At 34.2% G+C, this 27818-nt stretch overlaps 1 protein-coding gene across 3 annotated transcripts in view; it reads left to right on the plus strand.

Moving 5' to 3' along the window:
• The window catches only part of CACNA2D1 (calcium channel, voltage-dependent, alpha 2/delta subunit 1), a 440506-nt gene that overhangs the window by 224254 nt on the left and 188434 nt on the right, over positions 1-27818 (plus strand). For all 3 annotated transcript variants that reach the window (XM_011927691.1, XM_011927692.1, XM_011927693.1), the window contains exon 4: positions 10863-10904. In XM_011927691.1, coding sequence (XP_011783081.1) covers positions 10863-10904 — 42 coding nt within the window. The remainder of the gene's footprint in view (positions 1-10862; positions 10905-27818) is intronic.

Consider the following 27818-nt stretch of genomic DNA (forward strand, 5'->3'; position numbering starts at 1 on the left):
TAGAAAGTCTTTATTCCAGACTCCCAATAGAAAATGTGGCAAATTTCTCCCAAACACACCTCCTTCCCTCTCCCACTTTTCTACCTATAATGGGAGCCAGTCCATATATATGTCACTTTTAGCTCTCTCCTTCAGCTTTTCTTTTGCTCTTTCAACTCAACTCTGGAAATTCTCAATATTCCTTTTTCTAATAGGGAGGAACATGCCTTGTTTCATATCCTGACTTTTTTTTTTTCTGACTGTGCCTCATCATTTAGACTTCTTAGTTTTGTCTTACATGTAAAATCATCTAGTTTTGAAACTTATAAATCTCCTTTCTACTTTAATAAGCCTTGCTTTTAAGTCTATTGCCTTATAGGAACATAATGCAGTATCCAAGCTGAACAGTGATACATTTGTTTTAGCTGTTACCACTTTCACAGAATAGTGATGCCAGCATAAAGTTATAATTATTCTATTTGATTATTGTTGTTAATCTCTTACTGTGCCTAATGTATAAATTAAACCTTGTAAGTTTGTGTAGCAGAGGAATATTATCTATATCTGCAGTGTCAGGCCTTTACGGGAACGTCTTGGAAGTTTCTCCTGGAGATGAGCAAGGAGTACTGTATATATGTGACTGTTTATTTCATAAGTGACACATAATATATGTCCCTGTACTACCCTTTCTTTCCTATCCTACATATCCCTATAAGCCCGATGAAAGATGAATGAAATTGATGTAGTGATTACCAACCAAATGTTCTTCGAGGCTCTGATTCTGAACAGATTATTTTAAACTAAGTTATTCATTGACTGTAATGTTAATCCTCATATTTTGTTTTAGTAGGATACTAATCTAGAGTTGATGGTCATTAATCTGGAAAGGAAGGGCTAATATTACCATTGGACAGATTAACAACTGTCTTGCTAAGACATCATATATTATGATCAAGTGCTGTTGACCTTGATTGTGAGTCAAGAAGATCTGTGGGGTGTCTGAATCAGTAGGAAGAAACATAAGAAATGAAAGATTTTGGAGGATTAAATTTTAATGCTTTAGATGATTATATCTGAAGCTTCATTGGAGTTACAGATTAAAAGAGATTAAAGCAAGTTCTACAGCATTATGAATGTGTTTGTTCAGTTCTGGAATGAGGTTCCCGGGAGATTTGGTGCCTGAGGAAAATAATGTATTTACCTTCTCATATTCTACCTTTGCTCTTCTCATAGAGTTTAAATCATATATTTATTGATATCGTTTGGAGCACCAAAATAGCTTACAGGCAGACTTCTATTAAAGTTTATCAGATGAAAAAATAAATTGATATAGCTCTTAATGTTTAATAGGAATTGATCTCCTTTGAAGTTCAAGAGCCAACGAACTCTGAAATCAGTCTATTTGGAATTTCTCCTTAATTTCCTATGAGAGTGAAAGTAGCCTACCTTTTAACTTATTTGAGCTTTTGTAAAACTGTATACTTTTTTTTGACTGTGATGCATTATATGTATGTGTGCAGGGGGGTGTGTGTGTGTTATTTTATTAGAATTTCTAATAGCTTCTTTTTTCTATCTATCTATCTATCTATCTATCTATCTATCTATCTATCTATCTATCTATCTATTTATTTAGAGGTGGGAGTCTTGCTGTCACCCAGGCTAGAGTGCAGTGGCGCTATCTTGGCTCACTACAACCTCTGCCCCTGGGATCAAGTGATTCTCCTGCCTCAGACTCCCAAATAGCTGGGATTACAGATGTGTGCCACCACACCCAACTAATTTTTGTAGTGTTAGTAGAGACAGGATTTCACCATGATGGCCAGGCTGGTCTCGAACTCCTGACCTCAGGTGATCCTGCCCCGCCTTGGCCTCCCAGAGTGCTGGGATTACAGGCCTGAGTCACAGCACCTGGCCAAATTTCTAATAGTTGCTCATAGGCCTATCGTATTCATTTACTCATTTATCAATCCTTTCAGTAGCACTTCATACAGCATTCCAGACACTGCTAACATTGAGTATATGCACAATAGAACATTGTCTCTACTCAAATTGTAGTAGCTTAATCTTCTTACCTTTAAAAATTATATATATACTTACGTAGAAGCAATGAGCAGTTCCTTTTACTGAAGGTCATGACTGTTTCTTTCCACTAGGGAGATACTTCCATTTGTGTCACCAGTATGATAGTACAGCTCTGGGCTGTAGTACATGAGTATCTTTGCAGTTAGGTTATTAAACATAGTAAGGACACATGGATCTACTATGTTTCACTGTGACTACTTCTCTTAGATGTCTTTGGCTTGTAGATTGGTTAATGTGCTGGACAACTTATGAAGTGATACTTTAATTTACAGGCACCATAATGGCAACTTAAAAGAATGAGCAGACTAAAATATTACAATTAAGCAATGGAAAATACCTGATGAAGAAATGTAAAGTGATATGTGGTAAAAGTAACAGAAGCAAGCTTACAAAAGGCCAAAATTATTTTCTAGTTTTGTTGTTCTTCCAGTAAGCTAAATAAATTAATAATTTTAAATTTATATTTTAATGTAGATTGTAAGACAAAGGTAAAAGAATGGATAAAATGAATGAATGTGTCTCAAAGATTAACTATTAGGTAAACTCTAAATAGTTACCTAAATTAACTATTAGGTAAACTCTAAATAGTTACCTAAATTAACTATTAGGTAAACTCTAAATAGTTTACCTAATACATATAGGTATATATATGTGTGTATATATATACCTAGTACATATAGGTATATATAAGTATGTGTATATATAATTGTGTGTGTATAATATATATACAGAATGTGTGTATGTGTGTATATATAAAATTTATATATGTACTTTATATATACATATGTACATATACATATATATACACACATATGTAATTCACTGTCTCTAAGATGTAGGTCTTGGGTGCATTCATAATAGTAGTACACAGGAGGTATAAGTATTTGATTGGGGATAAGAAGACCAGTTTAACTGTTGCTAGTCTTAGCTTTTCAATACATAAAATTGACATTGAGAATATTTAACTCACTGGGTTACCTTTAGTAATCAGGGTCTCAAAAAACATGTGTTTAGGTTTCTAACATAAATCAGGCTGAGCATGTGTACAAAGCTCAATGCTTATTTATTCTTATGAAAGAATGCTGAAAATTCAAAGAAGGAACAGATTATGTTTCAATATAATCCATACATTATTGAATCACACTAGCAAAATCATTTTACTTTAACCTTTTTAAATAAAACTCTGATATTCAAGCATACAATCAAAATGTAGACTTATTTTGATTTTTTATTATGCAACTAATTTTAAAGGCTAGTGAAGAGTTGATGTAAAAAATGATCCATCATTTAAAAAATGGTAATGATTACTGATATACGACTTACAAAATATTAAGTTGGCAGTAGTTGATTTTTGACCTTTAGTTCATTAGAAAAATGTTAGAAAAATGTTAAAATGGTTTGTATTTATATAGGAGCTAAGGAAACTTTGAACTTGGCTTCTTTGATATATTTTCTTAACCTTCTGCTAGAATTTTAAATTTTAGGTGAAAAATATTTCATGCCAGAACACATCTTAGTTTTTATTCCACAAATTCTCTTAGTTGCATTTTGCAAATTACCTTAATGGGATTAAATAAAAGATGGATACACAAGGAAGAAAAAGGGGATGAAGAAGAAATGGAATTCTTAATGAATCAGCAGGGGCTAGCATCCAGGACACAGATTTAGGAGTTAGTTCTAGAACACTGAAATTCTCATAAAGCAACAAATAAAAATTAAACTTTAAGCAAATAATACTATTAGTAATAGAAAATCAGATTCGAATAAAATATTTTAGAAAGTATGTTATTAGTATCAGTACTATCGATTGTGTTAGAAGCCAGATTCTTACTAGCTTAAGAAAATTAAATGATTTGTCCTGTAACCATGAAGCCAAGAGATGAAGGAAGCCTCAAGGATTCAGGCTGTAACCGGCTCAACTTTTACAACTATAACTATGCCTAGACCTATTACACCCAAAGAATACAGTTATTGAATATATTTAGGTACTTGTTAATTTCTGTCTTCAGAGAAGTAGGGTGATGTGATTTACTAGCCAGACAGAATCACATGATTGACTGGGTGAATAAACAGTTTCTGAAAAGCTGTAGGATTTCTGAATAGAAAAATGTTTTACCAAGCAACCCTACATGTTTGTTACAGTTTTTAAAACATAAAAACTCCTGATTTACTGGTATGTAATTTTCTCCAGCAAGATTGGGCAGTTTGAATATTGGGATGGACAAGCAAACTTTTAGGTTAATACAAGCTGAAAGTTTCTGTAGGCGGTAATGAATGATGATTGATATGTGGAGGTGTACATGTAGAGACAGAAGAGTACGGAATCACACACGTCTGGAGCACAGCAACACATTTGGTGGACAGGATGCATATAGGCCCTTTCCACTCCAATTAATTACCATTTGCATTAGGCTTTGTTCTAAATCATCTCATTTGGTGTATCGGATTAAAAAGCATAATAACAACTAGTAATTTTATTTCTTCTCCACTCTGCTATGTGGAATCTTTGAAGATAATACTTTAAATAGACACATTGCATCCTAACTGATCTAAGAAAATAAAATTATAATTTACATTACTTCATGTATAAGTAGGTATTAACTAAAGTTAATAGATAAATTCTGTGGATGTATATTCCTGATATTTTTCATATATATAAAGTAGTTAACAGTTATGGGGCATATGTTGTATGCCATGCACTGTACTTAACACTTTAAATCAATTATCTTATTGTCTCTTGTCACGTAATATGAATGCAGCTTTATCACATCTTCAGTTCAGTTATATGGTAACACTGGTCTCTAGATGGACCTGTGCCCATTTTTATTTTTTCTTTTCATCTTCTAAATTACGTGCTTTCTCAATATGTTCATGTTTTCCAAACTTCAAACAAATATAATGACAGGAAAAAAATACTTTTTTCCTGGACCACTGTCTTGAAAGTGATTCACTCACATTCATGTCCCTCCTTGCCACTGACACACACACACAGCCACACATACATACATGTTCCTAAGTTCTTTTATTCACACAGTGTTACAGTGCTGTTGATTGAACTCATCCTATGTACAACAGTTGATATGGACAAAATAGCAGTGGTTAGTAAGTCAAATTGCTACAAATGTATTTCCAGAAAATTTGAGTTATAAATGATTTTAGCTAAACAGTGTAGATGTTGGCCGGCATGAATCATTAACATAACTTATTTTTAATGAAGTGTCTCTACAATGTTTAACCAATTTGACTTCATATCTGGAACTCAGGAGTGATAAAAATGACAATAAGATTGCAATATTTTGTAAAAGTGACTTTAGCAGACAGGACAGTTGCCCAAAATGTGTTAGGCTGTGAGTGATGTGCAGAGCTGAGTATAGCCAAGAAAAGAGAATTAGTAGATTGGACAGGAAGTTAGTCTCTATTTGAATTTTGAATGTGTCATATATTTTAATTGTTGATTATAAAATCTTAATTTTCAGTTGCAATATTTAAGCCTTTTTCCTGGCAACATCTTGAGTTCCATGGGGAAGCTTTGCATGTCTGCGTCAGATTTTTAACATAAACTATTCATCAGAGGCCCACATTTGTGGGCAAGTGGCATGCAAGGAGCTGTCAATGACAATATACATTTTTAAGATGGAAAGGTCTATTTTGCTCAGATTTAATTTTGACTCCCAATAGACAATGTGGTACTAAAGTAATTTATCTCTCAACTTGCTAGGGGATGTTTTAAATTTCAGTAAGCAGCAGTATTATATTAGCATGGACCATTTGGGCAAATTTGTTTCAAGGAGATAATAAATAACTAAACTCTGTGGTTAAAAATCAGAAACAAAACAATTTGTTCTTGTCATCTGGTGGTGCTTAAATTATGAAAAATAGCTCTCCAAAGGCTTAATCCCTGAATCTAGTTTGAGGCTGTTGCTGACTTTATTCTATCATACTGCACATAATGCCTTGAAATCCACTGAAAACCTGTGTGTTTGAGTGTGAAATACCTTTCCAACATGATGTTGTTTAATAATTTGCATAAAGACATTTAGGCTGAAGGATAATAGAGAAACAAGATTACTCTATCATTTGTGCCTATGGTAATTAGTTTATATACCATAGTTTTAATTAAAGTATTAAATGATACTGGTATAACCGTACTTCCTGGAGAAGGGACCGAGGGAATTTTTAGTAATAAGACAGGGAAATGATTAAGAAAGAAACACACACATGCTCAAACTGATCAACAGAGGGGCAAAGTCTTGACTATCTTAAATTCTTAATTCTCAACTATTTTGAAAACTGAGAAAGTTTTAGTTTATGTAGTCATGTCATCCAACCATAATGAGATATTTTTCATATACAGGAGGTCAGCTCTTTGCCACAGACGAGTTGGAGGGTGAACACTTGCTCCCTGTGGTCAGGGTGTAGATTTGATTCATCTTTGTTTTTCCAGTACTTAGCACGGAGAAGGCTGCCAAAGCAATTGTTCAATGAGTGGGATGTGGCTCCCTCGATTGATGTGGAAGCCCGAAAATCTCCCTGTACAAAGTCTAAGTGGGATAGGAACAGGAGACTGGATTAAGGGAGAAAGAATTCAGCTGAGACTTTTTCCTCTTCTCCTTTAATTTTATCCACTTAAGGCATTTAACTTTTTTTTTTTTAATTTCCTCCCCTAATTTTCTATTAACACAGAATTCATTTTAAGTAAAACTCATGTCTGTAAAAGCATCAGAACAGAATTTGGTTGATTCAATGTGAATCGTCTTTTATTCCTAAGAATTGTCCTTTATCCCAATCCTGTTAAGATTGGTTCTGAATATATTTTGGTGACTCAGTGATTTGAAAAATTCCTAGTGAAAGACTGATTTAGTTAACATAGCTGCACATATCTTAATACATTTCTAAATGGCAAAAAGATAGCTATAAATGAATTGATATGAAAGAGAATGACTGCTTCTCTAAAATGTGATTTTTCTCAAAATTATAGTTGAAATTGTTTCTGAGCCAAATAATTCTGAAATCTTCCAAACAAAAATCACAAACGAATAATTGCAATTTTTTTTTTTTTGGAGAGTCTGATTCTGTCACCTGTGCTGGAGTGCAGTGAAGCTATCTTGGCTCACTGCAAGCTCCACCTTCCGGGCTCACGCCGTTCTCCTGCCTCAGCCTCCTAAGTAGCCAGGACCATAGGCGCCCGCCACCACGCCTAGCCAGTTTTTTGTATTTTTTAGTAGAGACAGGGTTTCATCGTGTTAAACCAGGATGGTCTCAATCTCCTGACCTTGTGATCTGCCTGCCTCAGCCTCCCAAAGTGCTGGGACTACAGGCGTGAGCCACCACACCCTGCCAATTGCATTTTTTTTTTTTTAAATAAGAAAATATGATGAGCTGAGACATGGAAATTATTTTTATGTGGTGATATAAATTAAGTGCTCTTTGAATGTTTGGCATTTATTTTAATGTCATATTCTGAAAAGGTGAATTTGGTTGACAGAGGAGATGCAGAGTTAGTTTCTTCACCTCATGATGCCCTGTATAAATGTCTTCTTTTTAAAATTGATCAAGTGAGCTTTTCTGTTTCATGAAATAAGGGAATAATGAACTGTATATGCTATGAATGAAACTTTGGAGTTTGAGAAAGAAAAGCATATTTATCATATGAGGTTTATAAAAATGCTCCTAAGCCAAAAGCAATATCCCATTTTTGGGTGAAGAAGAAATTGAGTTTTAAGGTATTGGACATAATTGGTTGCATATTCCACTAAGGTCTATGTTCTCTTCTTAAAATGTGACAACCTGTCTAAGCTCGCATATTTGAGTAAGTGCTTTCTCATTTTGTTGTTTTCTGTAAAAAGTCAGTTTTGTTTTTTTTCCATTGATATTTTGATCATGTAAATAAATGACATATTGAGAAAGAACTCTTTTAAAATGGAAATGTCGAGTCCGGGCACGGTGGCTCACGCCTGTAATCCCAACACTTTGGGTAGCTGAGGCGCGCCGATCACTTGAGGTGAGGGATTCAAGACCAGCCTGATCAATATGATGAAACACGATCTCTAATAATAATAATAATAATAATAATAATAATAGCCAGGTGTGTTGGCAAATGCCTGCAATCCCAGCTATTTGGGAGGCTGAGGCAGGAGAATTGCTTGAACCTGGGAGGCAGAATTTGCAGTGAGCCGAGATCGTGCCATTGCACTCCAGCCTGGGTGATAGAGTGAGACTCCATCTCAAAAGAAAAAATAAAAATAAAAAAGGAAATGTCAAATACTTAGTTATAAGAAAGGCGTATGGATGAGTATGGTTGAATATGGATGTTTGACATGCAATATAATTTTATGAATAATATATATTGGTTTCTTCAGTTTACTTAAAAACTCAGCATTTGGAATTATATGCAGTTCAGAATTCAGAAAGTCTTGTACAAATTCATGATATTTAAGTAAACTTTGAAATGCACCTTTACAATTACAGCTTTAAAAGCAACATAGAGTTTCAGAGTTGAGAGTGCTCATCATTATACCATGGATCCTCATAATATAGTTTCTGAAACATAAGTAACAAGTTTTGTAGAATGTCGTACACAAAAAAAAAAAAAAGAGAAAAAAAACATTTGGAAATTCTCAAATAAATTTAGATATTTTTAATTCTTAATTTTACTTAATTTTAGTTTCATGCATAGCTCTTAACGGAATCAAAATAGTTTATATCAATACTGAGTTTATATCAATACTGACACTTAAAACATCATACTTGTAACCCTTCTGACACTAGGTGAAATACTCTTAATCTTAGCCTTAATCAATAATGATTATTTATATTTTATTACTAGGAAATACTTCCTTTACTAACCATTAATTCTAGTACCATGGACCAAGTATAATCCTACATACATAGGTTGTTTTATACAGCTGATCTGTATCCATTATTTTACCAGAAGAGTAGGAGTTGATAGGTTTAACTTATTTTTTGCCTTTCTTGGCACAACGGTGTGTGCATATAGATATTAGTGAGCATCTGTTGAAAATGACGATGTTGAACTGCTTGAAATTCAATGCAGCCTCACCTTGTTTTCTTCATGTTCCCATTCTGTTAATATAAACAAGCATATAGCAGAAAATAAAGTCTAAAATGAAGATGAACTTATTCAGTGCTTTAACTTTTCGTAGAATCCACATTTTAAATTGAAAATTGTCTCCTAAGTATAAACTGCAGAGGTACAAGCAGGATCAATACACTACGAATTAGGTTTGGGTCTCAGGTGGATTCAGAAGATTGTCTTGCTTTGTACATGTGATGAGCTCTGCTTTTTATTTTAACTGTTACGAAACTAATGCCATAAGAAATGTTTCAGGAATTAGAATTTTTACGCATGTTAAAATTTGTAGCTCCTAAATAATTCTTTTGGAAATCAATTAAATAATGTAAAACTTTTAGTTATTCTAAATGAAATTCAAACTCATCGATTTCAGTCTCTTATGAATCATATGTTTTGATATTTATATCATTTTTGGTTTGTTTGGTCTTCATAGAGACCTCTACATTTTTAGAGTTTCAATCTTGTGGTATGTTTCTCAAACAAGAACAGGCAGATTTCTGTGATAAATAAACTGAGAAAACACAATATATTTTCCTCTTGGAGATGTATAATGTACAGTAATACATTGTCTCTGTGAAGTTCTGCTGGAAAGAGACAATTTTAACTTTATTATTTTCTAAAGTCATATGATCATGGAATGCTTTTGCCCGCATAACATCCACTAATATCTTGAAGAAGTAGTGATTTTTGCGGGGGAGGGGGAAAGGGAATACACTTTGAGAAGCACTAATTTAGTGAACTTTTCCCAAGTAATTTCTTTTTTAAAAATTGTGTATTATATGCTTTTAATAAAATTTTACAGCATCTATGTTTTTGGATGTTTAAGAGGCAGAGAAAATATGTGTTCACATCATAGTGAGTTTACTGCTTGAAGACATATGGAAGATGAACTATATCTTCAATCAATTTGGAATAAGACAGAGAAATCAGTATAAGCGGATTATTTTTACACTGCATAGAACTAGCCTCAGAGACACACAGAATAGGAGTTTTAAATTCCTGACAGTCATTTTATTAATCCATTTCCATTTTTCCTTTGTGACATAGTTTATAGCCCTAATTTATATTTATTGTATTTTTCAGGAACACTGATGGCTAGCAGAGTCATCCATATATATTTACTCTTGCTAGAAAACCAATGCTAATTCACCACTTTGCTAGAATATGAGAGTGTTAGTGTGAGATGATGTGATATTTTTTACTATCTGAATTCCCAGGTGCTCAACATTTCTTATCTGATTCTCATGAGTAGATTTCTGCCAATATTTTATAGATGCACTTTTCCACAAGAATCATTTCGACACTCTATGTGTGTATATGTATATAAAAATCATGGCTTCAACAAAGTATTAAGACATGTATCTTACATGCTTCTTAAATTATCCTGTTCATTGTGTATTAATATATTGGTGTATATATGTGTTCGTGTATAATTTATTTTACTTACAAATTTTTCACTTATTTTTTCTTGACAAATAGGTCTCAGACATACACTGGGATCTTTTTCCCAATGCAAGATGTAACATCATTGATAAACTGTTTTAATATGTTCTTAGAAAACTAATGGCTAATCTTTATGGATCATTGTGGAATATATTGTGAAAGAAAGATTACAATGAGTTTATTTGAAATATGCACAAAATGTATTCAATGTTTGATACAGTATTGGTTTTATTAAAATCAATAAAGCATTCTCTTTTTTTTGTAGAGCAATGAAGTTGTCTACTACAATGCAAAGGATGATCTCGATGTAAGTATTAAATATTTTACATTAAATTCCAAGAAAATTAATTATAGTAAAATGATTGGTCTTATTGAATAAATTGAGGTAGCAGGCTTAGTTTTTAAGACAATGTTAGATTGCATGAGCAAAATACTGGTTAGATACAAGATAATGAAGAACTTTTGTGATTTTTAACAACTTACTCTTGGCATCTTCCTAAGTAAAAATTCCATGTGTGTCTCTGGATCTGAACCCTCACTGCACTGTTTCCAGACCACAGTCGACTGTACCAACTGTGATACTCTGGACTCCATTAGCAATACTGAAAATAGTTATGAAATTCCATCTATCTCTGTATCCTGGCTCCGGTCACCAGGGTCACCACGCCTATCTGCTTTGACTTGAACTTTGCACACCGGGGATAACCATTTACTTCAACTGCAATATGAATGACACCCCAGAAGCTGTGCAACAACCTGCCCTGCTTGTACAGTCTGAAACAAAGTAGTTGCTCCATATGACTTTTTAAATAAATGACTCTAATATGCATATTTAAATAACTTGAAAACATGGATTATTTTAGTGCTAATCAGTTACTTCTAATATTGCAACATTTGGATAGACATTGAGGACACATTTTGTTACTTAGTTATGGTGAAAACGTTTTCAAAGTTATCTAATAAAAGTTACACTTAACTTTTTAAAATTCTTGTGTTTGACTCTTAAAAATTGCCTATGTATACTTATTTTTTATGACAAAATATTTGTTAAGGTCATCCTATATTTTAGTTATTTTAAGAGCTTGGGGTATTTCAGTAAACATAGCAAACAAATATAATAAAAGTATTGCATATGTTTCACACATTTCTCATCTGAATCCAAATAATTGTATTTATATACTATTATATGGTATTTTCTTCCAGCTATTTAAAAGAAGAAAATGAAAAAATATATAAAACAAGTCTATCTGGTCTTCAAAAAATGAGAAAACATGTAATGGCTTGATAATGTCACAGTTTCCCAAATTGTAACAAATTATACCACCACCATCTCAAACCATACTACTAACCACTTTACACAACTTACTTTACTTAGTTCCTACAACAATACTGTGAATGAAGAAGGTTTTATTTTCTCCAATTTATAGTTGAAGAGCTAAGGGTGTTTTGAAAAGTATTTTTTTTCCTCTAGACATAGGTGGTATTCCAGTGACACCTTTCCTCTTATCATGATTGTATATATTATTTTAACAATGTAGGAGGCTTATTAAGTATAAACTGTCAACTAAAACAAAATGTTTTAATGGTTTATTGATGTCAAAATAAATACCATTTTTGAAGAGATGTTTAGTTTCACCGTTATAACTAGCACTTGATATTTTTAAACTTATTTAAAAATATATGCAAAATCTTCGTCAACCTTCCTGGTACATAAATTGCAACATTTATTTAATATTTAATTTGTAAAGCAATGACAAAGACTTATAATAAAGTGAATGACATTGACATGCAATCCTCCAATTAAGGATTGCATAAAGATACTGAAACCAATACTTCAAATACGTATTTTTTCTCTAAACTAATTAAGTTACATTTATATGTCAAACAGTTTTATTTAGGTTCACTCATTATTTAGAAAATAATTTTTATTTTACATTGAAATTGGTCATTTTCCTTTGTTCAAGACTAATTAAGTTACATTTAATATGTCAAACGGTTTTATTTAGGTTCACTCATTATTTAGAAAATAATTTTTATTTTACATTGAAATTGGTCATTTTCCTTTGTTCAAGATTTTAACAATTATATGTAAAATGTCATTATCACTTTTTAGTAACTATCACTCCAGTTTCAATCAATGCTTCAAAGTTGCCCATGTGAGCATATATGTCCACTACAAGTGGAAAAGTGCACGTGTTACTGTTCGTAATACTTGAGTTCTAATATTGTTACATAGTTGGCTTTCACTGATGTTCATTCAAATATTTAAATCAAACTCTCTTGAGAGAGAAAAAAATGTGTAAGTGAACTTATTAAACTTGCCCTGTTTTTTCCATTTTCTCATCTAAAAAAAATAGTATCTAATACTACTGTGGGTTATATATTTATGCTTATGAAAAGGATTCTGTCTCTCTTTTCTGCCATGAGGTGAAATTTAGCAAATTAAATCAAAGCCACATAAATAATAAAATGTCCACATTTAAATTTAAAACTTAAAAAAGTGATGGTCAGCATTTGGAGAAAACTCAAGTTTCTTTATATACAAACAATAACATTATCAGAATAATTCGCAAAAAGTGTTGTTTTGTGCAAAGTGAACTACAATAGGAATCAGAATAATTCATGCCCTAATCCAGCCCTAAAATTATAGTCACCCTAGGGCTATCAAAATTTGAACTGTTACTCTCTCATCTAAGACATGATATAGATGAATAGGTGATCCATAAAGTTCATTTCAGTTCTGGATATTCTTAGATTCTAATGAAAATATATACTTATATATAAAGAATATACTTAAATGGATAAAGAATATGACCACATTATAGAATTTAATAGTCAAAAGGAGGGAAGAAAATGACATTCATTACTCTTACCCTACTATAAGCATGTTGTTTTTTTGGTACATCTTTCATGAACATATATGTTTGTTTATTTGCATGATTCTTTTTTTGGTTTTTATTTTTGCTGTTGTTTTGTTTTTTGTTTGTTTTTTGAGACGGAGTCTCACTCTGTCGCCCAGCCTGGAGTACAGTGGCACGATCTCGGCTCACTGCAGGCTCCGCCTCCCAGGTTCACCCCATTCTCCTGCCTCAGTCTCCCAGGTGGCTGGGACTACAGGTACCCGCCACCACACCCGGCTAATTTTTTGTATTTTTAGTAGAGACGGGGTTTCACCGTGTTAGCCAGGATGGTCTCGATCTCCTGACGTCGTGATCTGCCCGCCTCAGCCTCCCAAAGTGCTGGGATTGCAGGCATGAGCCACCGCACCCGGCCCTGCATGATTCTTTAAGTACACAAGTTATTAAGTGGCATAATCACTTTTTATCTTGTGAAATAGTTGGATCATTCTTTTGAGTTGATATAACAAGATTCAATTAACCCCACTTCTATCTTGGAGGTTAATTTTCCTTTGTGAGTATTCACATGAATATCAATACATCTTTACACATCAACATTTTTCTTCAACGTTTTAAACTTCTTTTTAGGATAGATTCCCAGGGAATTTTTGACATTTTAATGAATTTTGATACATAGTGTAATGTCACTTACAAAAAGGAGCAGACCAAGTTCTACTACCATTAATGTACAGAGACATTATTTCCTCATAGGCTGCTCAGCATTATATTAAAAGATAATTTAACACATTGAAATAGTTTTTCACAGTTTTGATTACTTGTCTTCCAGTATTCAGATTTTGCCCCCAACATGGGAAGCCTACGTTTTTTCAGGCTCATTGACTTGTAAAAGTTTCTGAGCCAAAGTGAGGTTGTTTACATATCTGTGAAATCTGTACATTAATGTGCATTTCTTAATAATGGGTAAAATATTATTTTACACATACAAATCTGAATATGGCTGATATATGTAAGCACTATGTAAATATTTATTGCATTTGGCCATATTTATGGCTGTCATTGCTCAAGTAAAGCAAGAATGTAATTTGTTAAGAGAAAGCATGGAAGGAATTACATGAGGAAATATAATTTTACTTGTAGAGGCTTTATAAAATAAAAATACCAATAAATTATCATGTCAAATCAACCTGAATGTGAAATACAAAGTTAATCCTTGTGGCATAATTCAGTTTTCTGTATTTGGAATATTTCATGTGAATTTTTCTCAGAATTTGTAAATAACTATATGATAATTTATTGTATACCAAAAATTTTTCATTGGACAAGCTCAAAGTGCTTTAGAATATAATGCTAATGCTCTTATAAGATCTTAAACGTTGAATCAAAATGAATTATGTTGTATTTATTAGTATATCAGTTAGTCTGTTTGAGAGATAACTAAAGTAAAAATGGCCAAAATTAGACAGAAGTTGATTCCTCTCTAGGAACATTCTGGATACATTGGCTAATATGGCAACTCCCTGTCTTTCCAGGCTTCAAGGTTCTTCTCCCCCATTCTCTGCTTTCCACATTGTAGCTCTTCCATGTTGTGCTCAAGATCGATGTTCCAATATCCATGATTCTTTTGGTGTTCTAGATTAGAAGAGAGAGGCAAGTGATGATGGGAGCCACACCCTTTGCTTTTAGGGGCATATCTCAGAGTTTGCATACATCACTTCTATCCGTGCCCATTGTCAACAACTCAGTGACCAGCCTTGAATTGTTGCAAGAGGATATGGAGTACTTTTTCCCCCCAACCCTTGACCCATGTGTATATACCTAACTAACACGTAGAGTTATATTACTAAAGAGAGAAGGGAGAGGATAGTAGTTGAGAAGAAGGTCATTAATTAGCAGTTTCTGCACATATCTTGAATTTGTTCTTCTTGACATGTTAAAGTTAGTGCAAACACTCCAGTCATTCATCTGAGTGACTGTTGTCTTTTAAATATAATCAAACCCTTTGTGGGAGATAATTCTTTTATAGTAAAATGAATATAAAATTAAGTTCTGTACTGAGATTTTTCTAATAACTCCTAATGTATTTTGATAACTAATGATCAAATTGTTTTCTGCAATAGAAATATTTACTATCTTACAGTGAAAGTTAAGAACTGTAAGTACATGTTACACTTTGATATTCTAGTTAACGATTTTCAGTGTTTACATTTTTTTAAAAAAGATTGTTACCTATCTCATGAAGTTAAACTCCTACGGATGATGAAATTTACTCACCCTCACCAAAAGTTTTGCAATAGGGGGCAGATTTAATTGGATCTTTTATTTACAACTTTATATATGCATTGCTTGGTATTTTATATACTAGGTGTTCACAAATCGTAATGTCATCACATTGTTTTTGTTTGAATTTGGCTACTATCACTGTTCTTGGCTTTCACTCTTCTACATGCTAGTTTAGCTATGTATTTTTATTCAAATTCTACAATGTCATATTCCTCATTAAAAATGTGTCATTTGAGAGTATAAAATGTAATTTTACAATCTCATACATCTACATCGACTATCTAATAAAACAATGGGGCTAATTGGCATACTAACTGCTGAGATAACATTATTAATACATTAGTCCTCAGTACGTTTCAATGGGGATTAATATCTGAGGGCTGTTGAAAGAAATTATGGAGAAATTAAATTTACCCGAGTTTACTTGTATAAAGAATGATTCGTGAATCAGGCAGTACTCAAAACTAGGAGAGAGCCCCACCCAGGCAGTATTTATAGACAGACAAAGGAAGTGATGTACAGAAACAGCTTGATTGGTTATAGCTGGACATTTACCTTACTTGGGCATGATGTAGCATTTGCCCTCTGTGGATATAATCTGATCACTGGGCAGCCTGTGATTAGCTGAAACTCAGCTGCTATGATTAGCTGAAGCTCAGCTATTAGTTACAAGAATATACTTTAAAAGTATGGTTGCAGTTTGTTAACATACTAAGTTAGGTTGCAGTTCACTATATAGAAATTCAAAATATAAAATATATACATAAACATGTAATATGTATACTTATATAAAAATATATGTATAATATGCATATATGCATAATGTATAAAAATATACATATATAATATGTATATAGAAATACAAAATACAAAATAACATTATAACCCTGGAACAAATTTAACTTAAAAGAGCTGGCCGGGCGCGGTGGCTCACACCTGTAATCCCAGCACTTTTGGGAGGCTGAGGTGGGCAGATCATGAGGTCAGGAGATTGAGACCATCCTGGCTAACACGCTGAAACCCTGTCTCTACTAAAAAAAAATTAAAAAAAAAATTTTTGGCTACTCGGGAGGCTGAGGCAGGAGAACAGTGTGAACCCAGGAGGCGGAGCTTGCAGTCAGGCCACTGCGCTCCAGCCTGGGTAACAGAGCGAGACTCCGTCTCCCCCACGCTCCCACAAAAACAAAGTGCTAAATAAAGTTTCTGTTTTAAATGTTATACCTCCTGGGTATAACTAAAAGATGATAAATGCTGATGCTCTGGTTGTTATTTTTAACTTTTTCACCAGTTCCGCTGGAGATGATTTGTTTTCCAACTCCTAAGACTAGTAGATTAGTGATCACTTCCAGTATTTCCTAGTAGTCACATCAGTCATTTCCTTTCACTGCTCTAATACAGTCATCTAAGTTTAGACATTGGTCTCAAATATGTTGTTAAGAACTATTGAAATTATCTCATTTTATGATTATAAATTTTAAATATACATTTAATTATGATACATTATTATATACATTTATAAACATTATATTCATATATCTTTTTCCATTTATTACTGGAAGATCTTTATGACTTATTACTGACTCTCTTTTTGGTTTTTAATACTCTGCAAAAACTTTACCAGAAACTTTCCTAAGTGGAACATACAATGTTTGGCAGTGAAATGAAAGTTTTTCCTTCTTGAAGGCAATCTTTGTGAATTATTATCTTGAGGTCCCTTCTTAAGAATGTAGGTTCCCAGAGAGCAGCTGTTACACACTTATAGCAGCTGACATGACTCTTACAATATCGCGTACACACTGTAATCACCCAAACTTTCTTTCCCAATAAATCTAAGTTAATATTAAAGCTTCATTTCACACAACTGTAAAAGGAATGTTCTTAAGTATAGTTTAAGAACACGTCATAATCATATTCCAGACTTACTTCCCCATTTTTTTTCCTTATACTTTCTATTTTTTTTCATTCTTTCATTTTTAGAGAGACCTTTTCCCTGCTGTCCCCAACCTTAGCCCAGACCTATGTAGGTCTATAATCTAGAGGATTGACAATGAAACACATACTTTGAAGAAAATGGTTGCCCTACTGTTGACCAGTGACGGGACCACATGTTTTATATCATTGTCACTTCCGCAGTTACAAATATGACAGCACATACTGGGGGAAAAAAATCTGTACCATCAGACTACTTCCCAGTCTTGAGACTAGATAGGCCTTTCTTCATTTAAGACTAATAAAATAAAATCTAGTCAATGGAGAAATCCATGAGCGGTTCAGTAACAGGAAAGTAAATATTAAAGACACAGAGGAAAATTTTCTCTAAGATAGTATTACTTCAGATGTGTCAGGCAGAAAGACAAACAACATTTAATATATGCTTACTGTCCCCAAAGAGCCAGTCAATGATCTATAAAAAGTAGACTAAAACCATCAAAACGAAAACCACTGAAACGAAATTCTCATTGGAGAAACTAACAAATTTGACAATGTGAATTATTTATCAATAATCCTCAGAATAAGTTTGAGAAGTACTCTTCGAGTGCCAGAAAAGTAAAAAAAAAAAAAAAATGTGGGAACAAAGTTAATAAATATGAAGGTCAGAATTCATAGGTGTATTCATAAGTCCTGTCTTCCCAGAGATCAGGTCAAAGCACATGTATCAGATACAATCATCAAAGATTCAATGGAAGAAAACATTCAGGTCTGCCAAGAAATCTGTATATAATTGTAGGTTTGGAAGGCCTGCAGTGATTCAGACAAAGATTTTTAAAAGTCAAGAACATTTATACCAAAAACTTGCTCAAGGATATTCAAGAGGAGATTTCTAGTAGGCTGCTAAGTATTTAGTTTGGTTGCTTAGGAGAGTGGCCTAGAATAGAGTTTTATGTTTAGCTTATGAGGGGAATTTGAAAACAAGTGGCTGAAATTTCCTGAGCAAGTGTGAAATTACATATATAGCAAGGCCAGATTCATCTACAGATAAATTTTGGCATGCTTATACAAAGTTAAAAACAAAATGAATTTGAATACCTTTGGATATAACATATTCTCCAGCCTGCTGTAATACCACTACTCGTTAGTGTCTTTCTTTCAGCCTGCTTCACACATCTACACAACATTAAAAAAAAAAATACCTTAAGACAGTACAAGATAGACTCCTCAGAACACCAGCATTTAGGGGAATGTGGGGGCAGGGGAGGGGAGTATGGGATATGAGTAGTTAGAGATGAAGTAGTAGCAGCCTTCATAATAGAAGTAAATCATACAGAGAAGGTCATGAGATTAGTACATGTTGGCATCAGGACGAAATTTGGAATTTCCTGATTTCTACTGTTCTTTCGAGTTTATTAGGCTGGTGTAGCACCAGGTTCATGTTTATATAGAAAGAAGGATACATTCGAGTGTAATCTATTAATTTTGTTCATTATAATTATGATGCATGGCCTCAGAGGTAAAGCAAGTATTTAAAGTTTATCAATGCTTCCTTTAGAGTGAAAGCTTTCTATTAGCTGCATCTGAATTAGTCAGCTTGTGGGGAAGTTTAAGCTCTTCAAGGACTCTGGTATAAGACAATTCCAGAAGGGCATTTTATAGTTATCTACGTTCCTCTACTTAGATCAATGCTATTTATATTCACCTTGTGGCTATAAAATAAATACTGACAGCCAGATTTAGCTAAAGCAGTGGCTGAAATTAAGTATAGAATTAATGTCTCCTTACGATTATATAATATAAAAATTATGGCTCTAAATAGATTTTCCTCTTGAAACTTAGAAACACAGGTAGAGGCCAGGTGTGGTGGTGCACACCTGTAATCCCAGCCCTTCAGGAGGCTGAGGCGGGCAGAACCCATGATCTCAGGAGTTTAAGACCAGCCTGGGCAATATGGCAAAACCCCGTCTGTACAAAAAAATACTAAAATTAGCCAGACATGATGGGGTGCACCTGTAGTGCTAGCTGCTTGGGAGACTGAGGTGGGAGGATTGCTTGAGCCCGGGAGGTTGGGGCTGCAGTGAGCTGATATTGTGCCACTGCACTCCAGCCAGGGTGACAGTGGGACCCTGTCTCAAAAACAAACAAAAAACCTCAAAAAACAAACAAACAAAAAAAACTATGCAGGTATAACTGGGATAAATTATTGGATGAGCCGTGATTCTCATGGAAGGATATAAGGCACATATGGCCTTATTGGACATTTAAGACAATCTTTCCTGTGTCCAGTTAACTTATGCTAGATAATGTTAACATGATTAATCATGCTAGTTACCTGATCATGATGCCATACAATTCTTCCAATCAAATGCTTTACTTAAAAACCCAATTTAAATAATAACTCTCTCTTTAAGCCTTCCTTGTTTTTTTTTTTTTTTTTTTTTTTGCTAGTTAGCAAATGGTAGTCCTTCCTATGAACATTCTAAGCAACTTGTAATGCATTTCTGGCTTTAATGGTACAATACCTTATACGATAGAATGTGTGTACAGGATCTGGTCTTCTCTACTAAGTTTTTTAGCAATTTGAGGTAGAAATAATATTTAGTTTCTTTGTTAGTATACAGTAGTTGCTGAGATAATGCTTGTTAAATTTGTGTATTCATACTATTTTCATAGTGTTTGTTAAGATTGTTCACCTTTTAAAGACGTACTGTATTGTAAGCATGGTGGAAATGAAAATGTTAATTTTGCTTCAAGGTTAGTGGAAGCAAAATTAGGATAGGAAATAGTAAAGCCAGCTTTTACTATGGATGATATTTCGATTAATGTGTAAGATAGACATTTGCTTCCTTAATTTCATCTAATGGGACTGGATGCAGATGAGAGTGGCAGTGGACACTGTTTCCTCATCTTCTCTCCTTTGTCCCTGGGGACAGCCATCAAGACTAAGAGGAGAGTTAAAACAGACAATGTAGTTTCTCCCATGTCCAAAATAAATTGAAGTTGGAGAATAAGTGGTGGAGTTAGAATATTTGTCTGTAATTACAACAAGTGATGTAAGTGTCAAGATTTTTGGTTCCAAGTATGGGCAGATATGATAAGCTAATTTAGCATGAATATCTGTGAAACATGAACTCTGGCTTATGTCCCGTTGCTTGATGCACAGAAAGCCAGTCACTGAGACAAAGAATATTGCCAGGGAAGAAAGCTTTATTTGGGTGTTGCAACTGAGGAGATGGGAGATAAGTCTCAAATCTGTCTGCTCAACTGACTAAAATTGGGAGTTTATATAGCATGAGAGAAATGTAGCTATATGCAGGAAAAACAGGAATTAGGAGGGGGTCTGGTGTCTCATTGTCTGGATGTGGTGATTTGGTGAGTTTCAGTTCCTTGGGAGTCCTGATGGTTGGTTTCCTGAGAAAGGAATTCAGAGAAGATAAATACAAGTTTCAAGCTTTAAGACCAGCTGGTCAATTTATGTGTTTATTCAAAAACAGTGCAGACATTAGTTCTTTGAGGAAATTTGACAGATTTCACTTTCTTATTCTACATATAATATTAATTAAAAAGTTGAGTTTTATTTCCAAAGAGCCTACATCATTCAAATGAGCATAATGTTTAAATGTAAGATTATTTTTATTAGGAAAAAGACTTTAAATATATAGAAGAGAGAAATAGTATAATGAATCATGTCATCTATGACTTGCTTAAGTCTTTTAAGATAGAGACATTTTATTTCTAAATACTTCTACATGAAACTATTTTTGTTTCTTCTAAATAACAAGACATACATGTACAATTGCTGTATACCTTGTTATACAGTAGAGACAATAGAGTGTGATAGTTGAGATTATATACTGGAGCGCTAGCTAGATTCAAATCTTAGCTCTGCCGTTTCCTATCTGGGTGATATTGGCAAGATCACATAATCTCTCTGCTTTTTGCTTATTTGGTCTATAAAATGGAGGTGATAGTAATACCAACCTCAGAGTTATTATAAAGATGAAATTAACACATATGAAACATACAGACCATCTCCTGGATCGTAGAGAAAAGTCTAGAAATGTTAATGTAATTCTGAAAAATAATTATTAATATCATTACTATTTAAGATTAAGTGGAAGTGATATTAGCATCAAATGGAGCATATTTGTGTATCTGAATGTGTTAATAATGAAAGGGCATTATACTGAGATATTTTTCATTTTGTTGTCATGAATTTAATCTTTGCATTTGTATGAAAACCTTAATATAATGCATGCACAAAATACAAATCAAAGTTGAATGCTCAAAGCACATATTAAAAATGCAAACACAAATGGGAAAGACTGTTTTGATATCATTGTAGGTTTTATATATTCAATTTTATTTTTTAATTTTAGAGACAGGGTCTCACTATGTTGTTCAGACTGGCCTCAAACTCCTGCCTCAAGGTATCCTCCCAACTCGGCCTCCTGAGTAGCTGGCACTGTGGGCACTTGCCATCATTTCTGGCTCTGTTTATTCAGATTTTAAAGAAAAATTAGATTTTAAAATAAGCTGAGAAAAAAAAGCTAGCAATGTAACAATTATCTATGAAAACCCAAATTCAAGTTCTCATTAGTTTTGAAATTTACTTGGATTCCTAGTCTAGGTTTCAAAAGACATCTGACCCAATAAGCCATTAAATTCCCTGAAGATTAGTGAAGCAAATTCCTCAGAAGACTTGAGTTGTGCCCGCAAACTGTGCTATTTTCTTAATTCCCAGAGTAAGCAAAAAAGAAAGGAGATCATTACAAAGCCTTATTAACCTAATTCCAAGATCTATCTGACTAAAATTCAAATGAAGTAAGTTCAACCTAGAATTCCCATGTCATTAAATTGAGTTGATTTATTTGCTACATTTTATTTTATTGATCATGTTCAAAATTTGTCCTGTCTGGGACATTTGGCTAGTCTGCTGAATTCCCTTGCATATTTATGTTGCTATTTATTTTCCTCTTAGCAGAGTCTTGTCTACATTAACATTAATTCCAACATAATCTGCTATCTAAATGTCTTTTTCAATGCCCAGTCTTTAATGATTATATTTTACTTTATAGCAATAAATAAACCCGGTTCTAGAGTAAGCTAGTAGGGATATGCATCAAACAGCAATGAAATCTAATTATTAAAGAAAAAGGAAAAATCTGGGTTTCTTTTCTAGCATTTTAAAAAACTGTCTTATAGTATGTACCCTTTGTTTTACACTCTTCGGTATCAAACAGTGATGAAATCTAATTATTGAAGAAAGAATCAGAGTCTAAGTGTTACCAGTGGAGGGTGTTCAGGTCCTTGGAGTTTTGAACAAAGAATTGGATAAAATGCAGAAAGCAATGAAAGAAAAACACAGATTTATTGAAACAAAAGTATACTCCACAGAGTAGGAGCAGGCTTGAGCAAGTGGATCAAGAGCTCCAGTTATAGAATTTTCTGGAGTTTAAATACCCTCTAGAGGTTTCTGTTGCTTACTTGGTTTACATTCTTTGTATGAAGTAGTGGCCCGCAACCATTCTGATTGGCTGCAGAAAGTGACCAATCAGACGCTGAAGTGAAGTTACACAGGAAGATTTGGCCTGCAATCAGCCTGATTGGCTGCTGGAGGGCACCAGTTAGATGCCGAGGTGAAATTACAAAGTTACACCCCTATGCAAATAAAGACTGTGACCAGTCTGATTGGTTGTGGGAGGGGACCAATCAGAGGTACTTTGCATTTTTCCTCTGCCATGCAGTGGGAAGGCGGTTGCGGGTTTTGCAAAGGAAGTAGTCTCTTTTCCTTTTGTTACTTGGGCATGGAAAGTTGGGTTTACCTTTTGATTTAGTTCTAAAAAGTCAGCATGAATTGGCCTTAGGTTCCCTGCCTCTAGACCCTATTCTTCTGCCTCATAGGTTTCTTTTCTAACATTTGAAAAATTATCTTATAGTTTGCAATCTTTATTTCAATTTTTGATGTTGGCCAATATTGAATCCTTGAATAGGATGGCATAAAGGTAGAATATTAATTGCTTTGTATCCATAATTGCTTTGGTTCTTTTTGCTTCTAAAATAAATGGTTTAAATATTTTTGATGTGATATGTTTGGATTGGGTAATAATAGCTAGCAGATATTATATATACTTAAATATATACTGATTGTATGATATATACTTATATACATATGCTTATTCTATACTGAGTGGTAGCATTTAAAGCATACAACCTAGTATATTTACTACCTGGTATAGAATAAGCATGTATAATATATACTGGCCATTACTATACCTTTATGTATCATTTACAATTCACGAGAACCCTTTGTGGTACATATATTATTTTATTTTTCAGGTAAAACAAGTAAAATTTAATGAGCATAAGCTACTTGTCCAGTGCCACACATTTTGTATTTGTCAGAGTAGGGAAGTGAACGCAGTGCAGTCTGTATGATCCAGAGCTGGAACAGTGTGTCGCTGTGCTGTGCTGTCTGGGCAGCGGGTACCTGTGAGGAAGAAGAGGGCCTGTGAAGGAGCTGTTGTAAATTGAGACTTAGGGGTAAAATTTTGGAGACGGTTTTGATTGGAAATTTGAATTTATTACATCTATCCATTATTTTGTCCGTATTTAATTTTGAGGAATTAGGCTTATATTTCATACAACTAGTTTTATCATTGACAGTTGTGAGGTTACAGTGTTCCTGCTGGAGGCAAAATATAGCGTGTGTGATGTATAAGCTTGTTAAACTTTGAGTCCTAAGTTTCTGCTGTTCTTATCCACTATTCCCAGTGATGTTTACCATGAATATCTTAAAATGAATGTGTGCATCTCTGTATGGAATGTAGCCATCTCAGGAATCACTGCGGGGAGAAACTATAAAACCGGTAAAAAGGTAGAATATTCAGTGTCTTCTAAGAATTCTGCCTTATGTTTTTGGGGCTGCTTTCCAAAATTTTTCAAGCCTGTCCTGATATATTTTTAATGCTTTACACACTTGAGCACATGCTCCTTTTGCAAAGATGGTTTAAACATGGGTTCCTAGTCGTCCTGGATTAATGGCATTTATGGTGGGATCCTGGAGTCCTACCATCTGATCTCTTAAATTAGATCTTGGTTGTATGACTTTAGCCAGTCTTTGCCTCAGATATCAAGAGAATGTCATTGATCTTTGTACCTTTCAAGATGGTGGTGGTGGCTTTAAACCTCATTTGCCCTGGCAATATTTTGAAAAGTATATTTGTGTATCATAATATAAAAAGATTCTTTTAATTTTTTGGAAGTAGAATGGCTTCATTTAAAACATTTCCTTTTATAATATAGTGCATGGTACTACATGGTTTCCATGGGGAGTGCTATGTTGAACTTTCAGACTCTGTAAAAAATCGCATAGTGCCTTTTACAATCCTTGAGCAGAAGATAAATATCACTCTCTTCCCAAAATATACGTGACACATTTAGACATAATGTATAAATACGGGTATACTTTTGTAGCACTGTATTACATCCTTTTCTGATGCTGGATATTTGAAAACTTCATACTACATATGGAATTTAAATTAGCCCCCAAATCTTTTCCATCATACTCAACTGTATTGTATTGTTAATGGCTCTCCTTACTCCCTGCTAGGTCCTGTGATAGGCAATTCATGGGCATTCATGCAAACTAAATTTATTCATCATGCAAACTAAAATTACATCAGTTTTATTTCAAGGATGTCCTCAGGTTCTGTATTTCAAATCTTTTGAATGCTATCATTATAGTCCTCATCAGCAACTTTAATATATCTTATTTGAAGAATGTCATTTTTGTCTTTTAAATTTAATAAACAAGTTATTGCAGGGATCAGTATCGCCTTTTAACTTAATTTAGTTCCAATTTTTCTTTGACTGTCATTTGGAAAATTTATATGTTATTTGTTTTAATATTCCCTACAGTGTTTTTTAACTTTCTTTTTGTTACTGCACAATTTTAGCTGCTTCGTGGTTTCACTTTTCCCCAAAATCTACATATCTCAGACTGTTTCTTTCTTCTCTCTTATACATCATAATTATTAGTAGAAAAATACATGAAAACTTTACAGTGAATCTAATCTTCAAAAACGAGATTTCTTCAAATTTCTTTTCACCGCTGATGTTATAAATTTACTTTTCATGTTAATTTTAAAACTTTCTTTTCTGAGTATGTTAAATAAATTGCTTCTAAAGAATCAATGCAGGCCGGGCGCGGTGGCTCAAGCCTGTAATCCCAGCACTTTGGGAGGCCGAGACGGGCGGATCACGAGGTCAGGAGATCGAGACCATCCTGGCTAACACGGTGAAACCCCGTCTCTACTAAAAATACAAAAACTAGCCGGGCGAGGTGGCGGGCGCCTGTCGTCCCAGCTACTCAGGAGACTGAGGCAGGAGAATGGCGTAAACCCGGGAGACGGAGCTTGCAGTGAGCTGAGATCCGGCCACTGCACTCCAGTCCGGGCGACAGAGCGAGACTCCGCCTCAAAAAAAAAAAAAAAAAAAAAAAAGAATCAATGCTATAGTTTTTCCAGAGTAAATCTAAGGAGTTACAACGTTTTTTATTACCCGAAGAACTGGCGAAATCATCTGAATTCATAAAATTTGTTCTTCATCAAATATTTTAGCTAAGCTTATGTTTTTTGCAAGAACAATATTTCTATTCATTAAATACATAATTTCAAATTTTTATTTGTTATGATTCAGTAAAACAAAAGTACAAATATTATGTGTAAGTTCTTAGTGCATATTCAGTGTCATCCAACTCATATTCTTTCTAAATCTGTTCATCTACCAAATACTTCTCTAAGTCCTAGGAGAAAATAGCAACTTAAATCAATGAAATCAGAAGGCTCAGTTATGTTCTTATTGTCATGGTACTAGATTCATCAATTAATATTCAACCTGGCCTTCTAACTTAGAACAACTCTGACTGGATGAAAGTTCCACACCTCTTTTTATTCATTCTTCAATTGGGCATCATCACCTGCAATTCTGTTGAGTCTTCATTTCTCATTGATCCAAGAGATTTACCAAAAATGAAGCTTTTCAAGCTGGGTGTGGTGGCTCACACCTGTAATCTCAGCAACTCAGGAGGCTGAGGCAGGAGGATTACTTGAGGCCAGGAGTTTGAGACCAGCCTGGTCAAGACAGCAAGACACTGGCTCTAAGCAATAGAAATTTAAAAACCTAGCTGGGTATGATGGAATGCACCTGTAGTCCCAGCAGCTCTGGAGGCTTAGGTAGGACGTTGACAGCTCAAGGGTGTAATGAGCCATGATTGTGCCACTGTACTCCAGGCTGGGGAAGAGAGTAAGATCCTGATTCAAAATAAAAGTAAATGAAAAAAAAAAAAAATCACAAGGCTTTTCCTCTGTGCGAGTCAGACCTGGTGACCATCTTTAATTAGCAGAGCAGCACAGGATGCTTAAATTCCAATGCTGAACTAGTGGTAACAGAGTAATCTAATACTGTATATTAAAAAGTAATGTTTAAAGTAATGCTTAAATGTTCTTCTTCTTTTTTTTTTTTTTGATACGGGGTCTCACTCTGTCATCCAGACTGGAATTCAGTGGCGCAATCTCGGCTCACTGCAAACTTTGCCTCCCAGGTTTAAGCGATTCTCCTGCCTCAACCTCCCAAGCAGCTGTGACTACAGGCACATGCCTCCACACCCAGCTAATTTTTGTATTATTAGTAGAGACAGGGTTTCACCATGTTGGCCAGGCTGATCTCATACTCCTGACCTTGTGATCTGCCCGCCTTGGCCTCCCAAAGCGCTGGAGTTACAGGTGTGAGCCACCGCGCCTGGCCTAAACATTACTTTTTAATCCATAATATTGATCCCAGTATCCTAGTATACCAGAATATTCAGACTTGATGTCTGTATGAAAGTCCACTTTAAATATAACGCATCATGGTGGATAAGCTTTTTGATGTGCTGCTGGATTCAGTTCGCCAGTATTTTATTGAGGATTTTTGCATCAATATTCATCAGGGATATTGGTCTAAAATTCTCTTTTTTTGCTGTGTCTCTGCCAGACTTTGGTATCAGGATGATATTGGCCTCATAAAATGAGTTAAGGAGGATTCCCTCTTTTTCTATTGATTGGAATAGTTTCAGAAGGAATGGTACCAGCTCCTCCTTGTACCTCTGC

This window comes from Colobus angolensis, unplaced genomic scaffold, assembly GCF_000951035.1.
Source record: "Colobus angolensis palliatus isolate OR3802 unplaced genomic scaffold, Cang.pa_1.0 Scaffold74, whole genome shotgun sequence".
Taxonomy (NCBI): domain Eukaryota; kingdom Metazoa; phylum Chordata; class Mammalia; order Primates; family Cercopithecidae; genus Colobus; species Colobus angolensis.